This window comes from Octopus bimaculoides, chromosome 9 (genome assembly GCF_001194135.2).
Source record: "Octopus bimaculoides isolate UCB-OBI-ISO-001 chromosome 9, ASM119413v2, whole genome shotgun sequence".
NCBI lineage: Eukaryota > Metazoa > Mollusca > Cephalopoda > Octopoda > Octopodidae > Octopus > Octopus bimaculoides.
In genome coordinates, this window is record NC_068989.1 from 70488778 (window position 1) to 70503259 (window position 14482).

Sequence of the window (14482 nt, forward strand, 5' to 3'; positions counted from 1 at the left end):
ATAATAACGGGCCTATCTCTCAACTACTGTATTTGTTCCGAACTAATTTCGACGGATGGCACCCATGCCAACGTCGTCTCCTTCATTGGACACAGAAACTCGGCTTGCGAAGACCTGTTGAGGCAAGCGAAAGCGAAATCCTTATGGCACCTGTGCCCTGGCACTTGTGCCGGTGGCACGTGTAAGGACATTTGAGCGAGATCGTTGCCAGTGCCGCTGAACTGGCTCCTGTGCATGTGGCACATAAAAGACACCACTTTGAGCGTGGCCATTGCCAGTACTGCCTGACTAGCCTTCGTGCCGGTGGCACGTAAAAGCACCTACTACACTGTCTGAGTGGTTGGCGTTAGGAAGGGCATCCAGCTGTAGAAACTCTGCCAAATCAGATTGGAGCCTGGTGTAGCCATCTGGATCACCAGTCCTCAGTCAAATCGTCCAACCCATGCTAGCATGGAAAGCGGACGTTAAACGATGATGATGATGATGATGATGATGAATTGTTTACTTTCCTTGTCACTTTCACCAGTTTGATTGTCTGAATCACTCTCACTGCTGGTGTAAGTGTAAACTCTTCACTTGAGGAATAAATATTGTCAATAGTTTCCTCAACTGCAAAGAGTCTTAGGCTTTGCTCATTTACAAGACGGCATGCTGGTTTCATTTACATGCTTGTTTCATGGCAAAACCGTCTTTTTTTCCCCATAAGAAACAAAAGTAAACAACAGCTGTGGGTGGGGGGACACCATTAACAATGAGTCATAAACACACTTGACTACAAAGCTGCCATATGATCAGTTGTTTATTTTTAATATTTTATTTTCTTTTTCTATGTGTGATGTTCATTACTGCTTTAGCAGAAATCCAGCAGAGATGACATTTAAACTATTCTCTTTGCAGATCAGCAAAGAGACCAATGGAATAAATACCAAGGTTAAAATTTAAAAAAAAAAAAAAAAAAAAAAAAAAAAAAAACCCTCAAAAATTCAACTAAAAATTCTTGAAGGTTTTGTTTGTCCCAACGCTGTAGTAGAAGACACTTGCCCAAGGTGCCATGCCTGGAACCATTTGGTTGGGAAGCAAGCTTCTTGGCAAGTGATCTGGTTTTAATTTATACTTAAAGCTGTTGGACTTCACATCATTTTACTAACGACCTACAAAGAGTGTATTAACATTGCACCATCTCATTTCTCTTCCATCATTGCTGTGAGAAGAAAGTATTATGTTGGAAATGTTGGCATTGTATTGTATTTGAGTCTCTTTGTCTTTTCTTTAGTCTTTGAAAGATGCTGATTATTCTGTGAAAGATAAAACATTCTTGGAAAACGTGTTGAATGCTGAGTTTATTGATACATCTATTCAAGGAATATTTTACAATGGTAATGTAGGATTTTCCTGTTGTTTGTCTTTAATTTAATTTTTAAAAATATTAACATTCATATATGTGAAGACGTGTAGGCTAGAGGTTATGGTGTTGCACGCACGACTGGTACTGGTACCATGTAAAAAGCACCTGTGCTGGCAACATGTAAGAGCACTTGTGCCAGTGCCTCATACAGAGTACCTGTGCTGGCACCATGTACAGAGATCCTGTGCTAGTGCCACATAAACTGCATCTGTATCAGCACTATATAAAGAGCACCTGTAACAGCGTCACATAAAGAGCACCTATGACAGTTCCACATTAAATGCACTGGTGCCACATAGAAAGTACCCTGTATACTCTGTAATGTGGTTGGTGTTAGGAAGAGCATCCAGCTATAGAAACCAAGCTAAAACAGATCATGCAACCTGGTGTGATCCAGCTCCTATCAAACTGTTCTGCTCATGCTAGTGTGGAAAATGGACATTAAATTTGGTAATAAAAGAATTATCAAACTAAAAGCTTGTACCTTATTTAGCCATTATTTTTGATGGCATGGGGCCAGATGGTCTTCCACTATAATAATACTCATGTGTTTTTTTCTGTCACAACATATGAATGAGAAAGGAAGGGGTGATGACAAACTGGTGTGCAATGGAAGTGGGATGGTGAACATTCAATCCTGGAAAGGAAAATCAAACAGCATTTCAACTCTGTGTGAGTACATGTGTGTGTGTGTGTGTGTGTGTGTGTGTACAAGGGAAGTATGTGAATGTATGTGTGAACCAGAATTCTTTGGGTAACAAACGATGATCGATGTCACATTTCAAAAGACAACCACTAGATATCATTGACAAGTGTATTAATTTGGTTTACCCTCCATATTTATATATAAAATACTACAATTAGCTGTCAAATTTGACAGCACGGGGTCAGCTAGTTAAAAAATAAAAGGTAAAAAGTGCTTAGTCACTTTCTAGTTTCTTTTGAATCAGAGTTTATGTTGCTTGAGTGATTCAGGAACTGAATTCACACCCACTTAGCTAACCTATTACACACGATGCTTTATAGAAAAAAAAAGGTAGGCTTTCAAAGTTCTTAATTACCACTAATTGGTCGTGCTATGGGGACATTGAGATAATAACTCTTAAAATTTTAAGTGTGAAGTTATACCAAAATAGGTCAAAAGTGGGTTATGATATTTTGTCATGTGGAAAAAAGTACATTACTGTATTTGCCCCATTTTCATTGCAATGGAAAATAAATTCTAAATTAATTATTGCGGCTAATTTTATAGATAAATATTCAAGCCAAGAACCACCTACTTAAAAATTTGAATCAAAACTATGAATTTTGGTAACACGTACTCATGCACACACAAAAGGGAAGTTGCCTCCCTTAGAATCTCCTCAAAATTATCTCCCCTATTAAATTTTTGTTACAGGAGAAAAAAAATCCCGCGAAAAAGTAAAACTGAATTTTTCTTCTGTTCGTTTAATATCCGGGTCAGGAGAATATTTTTCAGTTGTGTGACTAAATCTTCGCGCGTCTAATTTTGCTAGTGTTAACCTCCATTCTAAATTCCTCAGCAATCTTGACTGCTTCACTTCTGAATTCATTTTCATTTGAAGCAAAAATTTAGTTCATTGCTTTGAGAAGTTTGCCTTTCGTCTTTACAAAGTTTGTTATAAAAATTACTAGTACGATACCCTGGCACTTCATTATCATCACTCTCCTGCTCTCTTTTGCATGCTTATTGTCTCCCCCTCTCTCTCCCTTGCTCTTCTCTCTGGGTGGGTAAACCATGTATCCTCTTTCTTATGACCACTCTCCTTCTCTTTCTCTCTCTCTTGGCTGGGTAGCCATGCACCTTCTCTATAGCAAGACACCTGTTTCTGTCTCTCTGTCACACTCTAATCTTTCATCATATAACACAAGATCACCTCCCCTAATACACGATGGACTTACACAGTGTTCATCTACCAAATTAACTCAAAAGGCATTGGTCAACTTAAGGCTATAATAGAAGATGCTTGTCCAAAGTGCCAAACAGTGGGACTGACCTTGAAACCACAGCTAGCTTCTTAACCATGCAGCCATGCCTGTACACACACACGTTTATTTGTTTCGGTCATTTGACTGCAGCCATGCTGGAGCACCACTTTGAAGGATTTTAGTCAAAAAAATTGGTCCCAGGACATTTTTTTTAAAGCTTATTACTTATTCTATCAGTCCCTTTTGCTGAACTGCTAAATTATAGAAATGTAACAGTATCAGGTGTCAAGCAGTGATGGGATGAGGAGACAAATACAGACATATATATACACCCACACACACACGACAGGTTTCTTTCAGTTTCCGTCTACCATATCCACTCATAAGGCTTTGGTTGGCTTGAGGCTATAGTAGTAGACACTTGCCCAAGGTCCCACACAGTGTGACTGAACCCAGGACCATGTGATTGGGAACCAAGCTTCTTATCACAACCACGCGCACGCGCGCGTGTGTGTTCTACCCACTGGTTTTGGTTTACTTTCGTCTCTTTAACTTAGTGCTTTGGCAAAAGACACTTATAAAATAAGCACCAAACCTTGAAAAAGAAAGATAAAAGTACTGGGGTTGATGTCATTGACAAAATCCTAACCTTGTATTTAAGTAAATAATGTTTACTTAGGTACAAGTTTAGGTGTAGAAAGTGGGACAAAATCAGTTACATTATCCTCTATGGAAGATGAAAGATGACAGGTAAATGCAGCCTTCAAGAGGGGTTTGAATGCAAGGTGTAAAGACAAAAACTCAACACTATAACACATCTACTTTAGTCTATTTCTGTTATGAATTCACTCTTCTTTTTTTTCCTTTTTTTCCAGATAATGGTCATTCCTTTGATCGTCTTCTCTTCTATGGTCATGAAATTCTGTTAGTGCAATTTGAAATCCTTCTCTTCAATGTAGTTGATCTTATTTGGCAGAACTTCATCTTGGCAGCTGCTCTTACTTATGTTGGATATTCAGTAAGTTGGTTCTATGAGCTTTATCAACATCATCATCATCATCAGTATTGTTTTTTGCTGAACCTTTGTTTGTGAAAGTGACAAGAGAGTCCAGTTATTATTATTGTTATTATTTTAAGGTGGTGAGCTGGCAGAATGCTTAGCAGCATTTTGTCTTTACGTCCTGAGTTCAAATTCTGCCGAGGTTGACTTTGCCTTTCATCCTTTCTGGGTTGATAAAATAAGTACCAGTTGAGTACTGAGGTTGATGTATTCAATTCACCCTACTACCCTGAAATTGCTGGCCCTGTGCCAAAATTTGAAACCATTATTATTATTATTATTATTATGTTAAGGTGCTGAACTAGCAGAATTGTTTGCATGCTGGGCAGAATGCTTAATGGCATTTTGTCCGTTTTTATGTTCTGATTTCAAATTCCACTGAGGTTGACTTTGCCCTTCATCCTTTTGGCATCAGTAAAATAAGTACCAGTTGAACTCTTGGGTCAATGTAATCAATTTACCCTCCCCTGAAAATACTGGCTTTGTGCCAAAATTTAAAATCATTATCATCGTCGTTAAGGCTGCAAGCTGCTAGAATCATTAGCACGTCAGGCAAAATGCTTAGCTGCAATTCGTCCATCTTTACATTCTGAGTTAAAATTTCACAGAGGTTGACTTTGCCTTTCATCCTATAATAGAAAGGATTATTATTATTATTATTATTATTATTATTTTAAAGTGGTGAGCTGGCAGAACTGTTAGTATGCTGGGTAAAATACTTAGCAACATTTCGTCCATCTTTGACCACTTGGGTTGATATAATTGATTTATTCCCTCCTCCAAATTGCTGGCCATGTGCCAAAATTTGGAAACAGTATTTCAAATTTCACCGAGGTTGACTTTGCCTTTCATCCTTTTGGGGGTCAATAAAATAAACACCAATCAAACACTGGGATCAATCATCATCATTTAACATCTGCCAGTAATTCGTTAATACCCTCCTCCAAAATTTCAGGCCTTGTGCCTATAGTAGAAAGGATTATTATTATTATTCTATTAAGGCAGTGAGCTGGCGGAAGATTAGCACTTCGAGTAAAATGCTTATTGGCATTTTGCCTATCTTTTTGTTCTGAGCTCAAATTCTTCTACGGTTGACTTTGCCTTTCATCCCTTTGCTGTCGATAAAGTAAGTACCAGTCAAGTTCTGGGGTTGACGTAATCGACTATCCCCCACCCAAGATTTCAGGCCTTCTGTCTGTAGTGGAATGCATTACTATTAAGGTGGAGAGCTCGCAGAACTGTTGGCATACCAGACAAAATGTTTAGTGGCATTTCATCTGTCTTTATGTTGTGTTCAAATTCTGCCAGGGTAAACTTTACCTCACATCCTTTTGGGAGGAGCCCTGGGGTTAATGTGATTGACTAACCCCCTCCTTCAAAATTTCAGGTCTTTTGCCTATAGTACAAAGGATTATTATTACTATTATTTTTTGCTGAACCTTTGTTCATCAAAGCGACTGGAGTCCAGTTTTTTCTTTTACTATTGTTATTATTATTATTATCAAGGCTGCAAGCTGGCAGAATTGTTAGCATGCTGGACGAAATGCTCAGTGGTGCTTCACCTGTCACTACATTCATTGTTCAAATTCCGTCGAGGTTGACGTCACCTGTTATCCTTTTGGGGCCAATAAATTAAGTACCAGTGAAACACTGGGGTTGATGTAGTCGACTAATCTCCCTCTCCTCCAAATTTCAGGCCTTGTGCTTTTAATAGAAAGGATTATTATTATTATTATAGCTGCATGTAAGGCAGTGAGCTGGCAGAATCATTAGCATGCGGGGTGAAATGCTTAGTGGTATTTTGCCCGTTGCTATGTTTCGTTAAGGTCAACTTTGCCTTTCATTCTTTTGAGCCTGATAAGATAGGTCAACCTTGGTGGCATTTGAAGTGAGAATGTGAAGATGGACGAAATGCCACTAAGCATTTTGTGCTGCAAGCTAACAATTCAGGCCAGCACTCTGCTCTGAATATCATCATCATCATCATCATCATCATCGTTTAACGTCCGCTTTCCATGCTAGCATGGGTTGGACGAATAATATTAATATATTTGTAAAGTGGTGAGCTGGCAGAGCTATTAATATATTGGACAAAATTCTTAGCAGCAGTTTTGTTTGGTTCTTTGTTCTGAATTCAAATTCCACCAAGGTTGACTTTGCTTTTCATTCTTTCAGTTGAGCATGAGGTGGGAGGAGGCATTGGTGTAACTGAAATGTGAATGTGTACCCATTGCACTTAAATGTGGTTTAAGAAGGGCATCCAGCTGTAGAAACCTTGCCAGATCAGATTGGAGCCTGGTACAGTCTTCTGGCTTGCTAGCCCTGTCAAACTGTCCAACCCATGCCATCATGGAAGGCGGACATTAAACGATGATGATGATGATGATCATCATCATCATCATTGTTTAATGTTCATTTTTTTGTGCTTGCAAGGGTTGGACAAAGTTTATTGGAGGGAGATTTTCTATGGTCAGATGCCCTTCTTGTTGCCAACCCTCATTCGTTTTCGAAGCAAGGTAATGTTCCCCCACATCTAGACATGTTCTCACAGAATATTGGAAATGAATGACACTGCTTGTATGACAGTGACACTCATTTACAACTATCATGTAATGTGAAGACAAGGAGGCACAAACACACATATGTATTTACATGTATATGCTTGCACAGGTGTATATGTGTTAGGGTCTCTTTGTTGTGACATCACGTGATAGTTGTAAAATAGTACCACGATCATACAAATGATGCCCATCATATCTAATCTTCCATATAAACATGTCTGGCCATGGGGGAAAATATTACCTTACTTGGAAACAGGTGAAGGTTGGTAACAGGAAGGACATCTGGCTGTAAAATATCAGCCACAACAAACTCCATTCAACCCATGCCAGTATGGAAAATTGAAAAGTCATGTATAATGTACTGTAAGCAAAGTAGAAGCTTTTATTTATTATTAGCAAACATACAAACATACATGAAGACATGGGGAATACAAACTCATTCACACCAACACACAAAGATGGAATTCTTCCAGTTTGCATCTACTAAATCCAATCACAAGTTATTGGTCAGCCAGTGGCTATATTATACAATGCCATCCAACAGCATTTGCTCAGAGGGTCTGAATCTCTAACTACTTTGCTTCTAAAACAAATTTACTTAACCATACAGGCATGTCTGAGTGTATTCATTTCCTTATATTATTTTCTCATCCTGTTGTAAACCACAAATAACTGCAAAAACTCCATATTCACAATGTTAACCTGTTGCTTGATATACTCTAGTGCCTCCTACACAAATTATATTACCTCTGTTTGCCTCATTGAGCCAGAGAAATAACCATCACTTCTTTACAGTGAAGGGTAGCATCTGTTTTGCTGTTAGCACTAAAACAGGGCATGGTAACCGCTCAGACACAATGTGTGTGTGTATATGTATATATATATATATATATACACACACGCTCACACAGATACATGAGTGAGTGGACAAATGAAAGAAAAGGGCACTCAACACATGTACTAGGAGGTATATGTATTATTTAAATAGTTTGATTCGGTTCCATGCAACTTTCATAGGCCTCTAACGGAAAAACCATCTTGTTCAGGCTTAGACTTGGTAAATCTAAAGTCTGAAAGAGACAGGCCTCTAACAGAGGCCTGCAAAACTTCAAGCTGAATGTAGCCGTTTTAAATAATAATAATGATTAATATATATATATTTCTTGAAATGAGTTTTCAATTTGCAATTATAATTTTTTGATAAGAAATGCTCTCTTTTTCACAATGCTAGCATAACTTAAAAAAAGAGAAAATACTTTGGGCTTTTCAGTACTTAAAAAGAGAATTCCAAAATAAGGTAATTTAATTAGAAACTTTTAAGCATTTAATTTATTCTATTTGCTTTATACAAGTTATCCAAGCTTATTTTATTTTCCTGGATTGATTTGCTTTCATTACCAATCCCCCAGTTATATATACACAAAATCAAACATCAGCTAGTCTCCATTCAGGTGAACCTTTTTTCATAGTTATATGAAAACCAACAAGACAACTGAATAACACTATTTTCAATATTGAAATTATATTAAAAAAAAATAGTATAAATGAAAAACTCAGTTTGGAACTGTGTGAGGGCATCCAGTTGTAGAAACTCTGCCAAATCAGATTGGAGCCTGGTGTAGCCATCTGGTTTCACCAGTCAAATCGTCCAGCCCATGCTAGCATGGAAAGCGGACGTTAAACGATGATGATGATGATATATATATATACACAATATATACACATACACATATGAAGGGGTACAGAACAGTTCCTGGCTTTGAGTATAAGAAAATACAGGAGGATCAGTTAATTATGATTTTGTTCAACATATTCCCCTCTCACATTCGCACACTTGTAGTGGTCCTTCAGTTTTTCTAAGCCCTCTAAAAGAACTCAGATGGTTGGGTCTCCAACCAGGCCTTTTGCAATACCCTTAAAGTCAAGAACTTTTCAGTACTCTCTTGTACATACATAATATATATCTACATATAAACTCACACACACACACACACGCACAGATTCCTTTTTATAATGGTTTAAAATTACTAAAACTAGGTTGTTCAGCAAATTTAAAAGTGAACTCTGTCTCTACATTTTCAATGCATAGTATTCCTGGAAGAGTCGTAGAGTCCTCAGGCACCTCCTCCATTTGGTCCTATCCAGAAACAAGTCATTAACCTTTTAGCATTCAGGTTACTCTGTGAAGTGTAATGCTTATTTAGTCATATTTAGTTTTGAATTAGTCATGCATTATCTCATAGCTTCAAGATTTCAGTGATGTGATTGTTTATTCTTAGAATGACATTGTAGGGTAAGTGGGAGAGGCTGGATATGGCCAGTTTAACCACATAATAGGCAGTATATTTTGGCTCGATAAAGTCGGTTTAAATCTGTTAGATTTCCAAGTCGAAGCATGACCAAGTGAGACAATGGACATTGTGCAGCCATCTTGCTCATTGGTCTACCCCTAGGTTCCCTGGTGGTTGGCTCAGCTTGAAGAATCTGTCATGGTGATCCTTTCTTGCAGTATTCTAACCATATGTTCATAGTACCAGAGCTGTGACCTCTTAGTCTTGTGAAATCTGTCATAATGACATTTGATAAGTGACTTCTTTGTATTTATCTTTTACTTGTTTTGGTCATTTGACTGCAGGCATGCTGGGGCACTGCCTTCAAGTGTTTTAACCAAACAAATCGACCCCTAGGTCTTATTTTTTTTTTAAAAGCCTGCTACTGATTCTATCTGTCTGTTATGCTAAACCACTAAGTTACGGGGTACCTAAACACACCAACATCGGTTGCCAAGCAGTGGTAGGGGACAAACGCAAACATGCATGATGGGCTTCTTTCAGTTTCTGTCTACCAAATCCACTCACCAGGCTTTGGTTGGCCTGAGACTATAATAGTAGACACTTGCCCAAAGTGCCATGCAGTGAGACTGAACCTGGAACCATGCAATTGGGAAGCAAGCTTCTTACCACACAGTCACACCTGCCATATTGCTTGCTCAGGATGTCCAATTCTGTTTTTGTATTTCCCTCCAGACTGTTACAGTTTCATTATGAATCCTGCTAAATATATGTGCCTAAAACCAAAGATTTCCCACTGGTTATCTTCATCAGTGCTACAGAAAATGTGAAAATATTGTTTGCCCTTTTGTTGCACACTCTTTTCTCTCTAAGTTGTATCTGAGAATTATGTTAAAGGTACATGTGTCAATGGATTACTCAGGTGTTAACACATTAATTTCAAAAGCAGGAATCAAGATGGTTGACTAAATGAATGCACTTTATCAAAACCAGCAGAGAATTTGCTGGTCAAAAATCACAGGATCTGGTGGTCTCAGGGATTTATCTCCCCACTGGCAATATAAACAAGAATGCATTTTGCATCAAATGCCAATATGAGAGCTTCTCCCATGGTAGCTACCACAGTATAGTTTGTTCTAACAAGACATCCACATTTAAGTGCTGATAAATATCAGATTCTACTGTTCAAGATTTGGGTAATAATGTCAATATTTTAAGAAAATTGGAATATGCATGGCTCAGTGGTTAGTGCTGGGCTCACAATCACAAGGTAGTGAGTTTGATTCCTAGACCAGGCTGTGTGTGGTGTTCTTGAGTGAGACTTATTTCACGTTGCTGCAGTTCACTCAGCTGTAGAAATGAGTTGCATTGTCATTGGTGCCAAGCTGTATCAGCCTTTGCCTTTCCCTTGGATAACATTGGTGGCATGGAGAGGGGAGGTTGGTATGCATGAGTAACTGCTGGTCTTCCATAAACAACCCTGCCTGGACTTGTGCCTGCAATCCCATGGTCATTCATGACAGAAAGGGGTCTTTACCTTTGTAATATATATATGTGTGTGTGTGTAAGGCAGCAAGCTGGCAGAAACATTAGCACGCCAGGCGAAATGCTTAGCAGTATTTCGTCTGTCTTTATGTTCTGAGTTCAAATTCTGCCGAGGCTGACTTTGCCTTTCATCCTTTTGGGGGTCAATAAATTAAGTACCAGTTGCGTACTGGGGTCAATCTAATTGACTGGCCCTCTCCCCCAAAATTTCAGGCCTTGTATCTAGAGTAGAAAAGAATATATATATGTGTGTGTCTTGTTTCATTTGACTGTTTTGTTTTTGTTTTTTTTTTCATGCTAGCATGGGTTAGATAAATATATTGAGGCCATTGATTTTTTTTTACAGTTGGATGCTCTTCCTGTTGCTAACTTTCACCTATTTTTCAAAGGATATCTTATTCCACACGGTCAGCAGATAACCCACAACAGAGGAAATGACAACAATGTCACTTCCTCATGAAATGCTGAGTGATTTTTCAGAGAATCCTAAATGTAAACAAATACGCACACAGAGGCTTCTTTTAGTTTCCATCTACTAAATCCATTCACAAGGCTTCCTTGGTTGGACATCTAAATTAATGCTCAGTGGAACTGAACCTGAAACCATGTGGTTGGGAAGTAACCACCTAAAAATTGAGCCCAATGGCATGATTATGGAGTTTTAAATCTCAGTGTAATCACAGGTTTCGCACTGCCTCTATAGTATTTGTCTTATCACATGCTAGCATGGAAAAAAAAATGAAAGCATTTATATTTTACATGCACTAAATATTTCAATCACATTATGTAAACCTTTTTGTTTCAGCTTATTTCCCTCATACGGCAAGGAGGAAGCAAGAAGAACATTGCAAGGAAAACACTTGTAGATAGACGCTTTCTGATTTAAATTCTGAAGACTATTCACAGCCACTTTCAAGGAGGGTGCCTTGTTCAAACTCAAAACAAGTTTGTGGTGGTTGTATCAGTGACCAGTTCAATCTAGTCCTTGCTCCTCTTGAATGTAAACTTTTTTTTTTTAGACAGGGAGCTTCTTATGTTTTGGTTTGAACTGAAAAAATTTCAACAGGCCACATTGATCTTGTGATATTTGAGAAGGAAAGAAAACAAACAAACATTTCAAACAAAAAGAAAGACGGACAGGATTGTGTTGCAAGATTCTCTGAACTTAAACTGAATAAGCATTCTATATGTGGTTGGTGAAAGGTTAAAAATATTTATTTACATGATGTAACAAACAATTTAACAAATTGCAATTGAAAAACGGTAAATTATATATGAATCAATATTCACTACTTAGTCATAGAATAGCTGATGGCCACAAGAGGACACTGATTCACATTGAATATATGTATATATATTTTTTATTTTTTGTATATAATATAGTTAAGAGAGAGAAGGTGACTGTTATACTGGTCTAAGGTTTAATTTACATATGTGTGTGTATGTTGGAGGAGGTTGTTATAATTGTATAACAATTTTCCCTGAAATGTGAATGTTTTTTTTTTTTTTTAAATATTACATTTACAATTATATTGTATAGTTTAGTGCCAAATCTATTTAAGATTCAAATATTGGAAAACTTAAGCTTTAAAAGTCTTGCATACAAGACTTATACATATATCTAAAAAAATCTGAAAGAAATGAAGTTATACTGACTTGAGCATTCAAACAAACTTTTTTTTTCTCTTCTTAATATAAAGAAAAAGTGATGAAATTGTTCAATTTAATTTTTTTAATCAACCATTATTTAAAAAAAAAATTAGGTAAATCTCTTGTACTAGTAAGATGAAAAGTGCCAATCATTTTTCCTTTTCAAAGACTATGCATACTTTTCTATATATCTATTCATATCTAAATAAAAAAAAAATTTCAAGTTTGAAAGAATTTTTTTATTATTGGGAAAATAATGGTAAGAATTAACTAAAATGTTAAGCCTTGTTCTTTATGGCCATTCTATGTAATTGTCTTTTCTCATTCACATACATGCTGGTAAGGACAACACTGTTGTTGACAACAAAATGAAACTAAAACCATGCATTTTGTTCTGTCATTTTTCCAAGATTAACATAACTTGAGGAAATTAATTTGAATTTCACTAGTTATTTTTCTACAACTATTTGTGTAGGAGGTTAAAAAAAAAAAAAAGTATTGTAGTGCATGTACTTAAACAGACCCATCTTCTGTCAACCAGTGAAGCAGATTTATTCTCTCTTGTGATCAAACACAGCTATTTTTTTTTTAATAAATAAAACTAAAAGACAATTTAAAATTTCACCACAAATCTTTATCACTGGGTAGCTTCTTGGTACTAGGTTTATTCTCTCTCTTACAGATCCTTATTGTTTTAACAATAGAGCAAGTCTCACCCGGAGGCATCCCTGAAATATGGAAAAGGATAAAAAAAAGAAAAATGCCCCTCACTCCATTTGCAAATCTGAAAACTTAATTCAGATTATTTTTTTTCCCCCTTTTTTTTAATTCATTCTGTACATTCTTTTTATAAAGTTCCATGTTCAAATTGTTTCAGATTTGTTTTGTTTTATTTATTTTTTTTTGCAATATATTTTTGGCTAGGATAAGAAATATGGAAACCAAGTCCAGTCTTTAAGGAATCGAATCAGTAAAACTTAATTCTTTCAGACTTTATTGTATTACTAATTGACTGCCAACCCTGACCAATATGGTCTCTTTTGGGCAGATATTCATACAGACTTGGTTTTTTATTGTTTGTCCCTCCCCCACTCTCCATACTTAGGTAATAATTGTTCAGAGGCCCTTAACTTTTATATATATTTATTTATAACAAACTCTCCAAGCAAAGCTCTGTTCACTGATAAAATTGCAGTCACTATTTCCAACAGTTCTTATTTTTTTATAAAAAAGAAAGGTAATTTTAACCTGACAAATTTTAAAAAAAAAATTTATTATTTTTTCTTTTTCAAACAAGTGTGACTTGTGTAGGTATTTTACATCAGAAATATCTGAAATGCGAAATCATACATAATCTAAAAGTAACTCACCAATAGACTAAGTATCGAAAGTTTAGAATCTTATCTGATGTTGTGTACCCTTTTAAGTCCTAACCCCTCTCCACTGAATTTGACTGACAATAAATATACTGCTACACAAATCTGAAAGTCTAAAAAAATATATTTAGCAGTTTATCTATTCTTTCCAATGATATCATGGGTTGGATAGTTCTACAATATATATATATAAATTGTTGAATACATTATTTCAAACTAAGAGTGGTGGTAAATGTCTAAAGCTTAAAGGGTAATGAAAACTTTGTCAGATATTGGATTAATTCCGGAAGCCAGAATCTATACAATCTATAAATAATAATTCAGATGTTGGCACAAGGCCAGTAATTTTAGGGGGGAGGGAGTAAGTTGATTACATTGACCCCCAATACAAGGTGACTTTAGTGGTATTAGAACTTAGAATCTAAAGAGTTGGAAGAACTGCCACTAAGCACTTTTTCCAATGTACCAACGATTCTGATGGCTTGCCACCTTAATAACAATATAACAACATGCTTAACAAATGAACTATTAAGTACTTAACATTTTGTAAAAAAAACAAAAACAAAAAAAAAAACTGCTGCCACTACATTCCCGGAACCCCACCAACAACCAATTCTAATTCGCTATGAATAGGCAAATGTTAT

General features: G+C 36.6%; 1 protein-coding gene across 1 annotated transcript in view; it reads left to right on the forward strand.

Annotated features, from left to right (window-relative positions):
• LOC106883644 (meckelin) overlaps positions 1 to 13377 on the forward strand; it is a 52477-nt gene extending 39100 nt beyond the window's left edge. The window contains exons 19-21 of the mRNA XM_014934736.2: positions 1274 to 1376; positions 4231 to 4373; positions 11618 to 13377. Of these exons, the coding sequence (XP_014790222.1) occupies positions 1274 to 1376; positions 4231 to 4373; positions 11618 to 11698 (327 nt within the window). The 3' untranslated portion in view covers positions 11699 to 13377. The remainder of the gene's footprint in view (positions 1 to 1273; positions 1377 to 4230; positions 4374 to 11617) is intronic.
• Positions 13378 to 14482: the final 1105 nt, after the last annotated feature.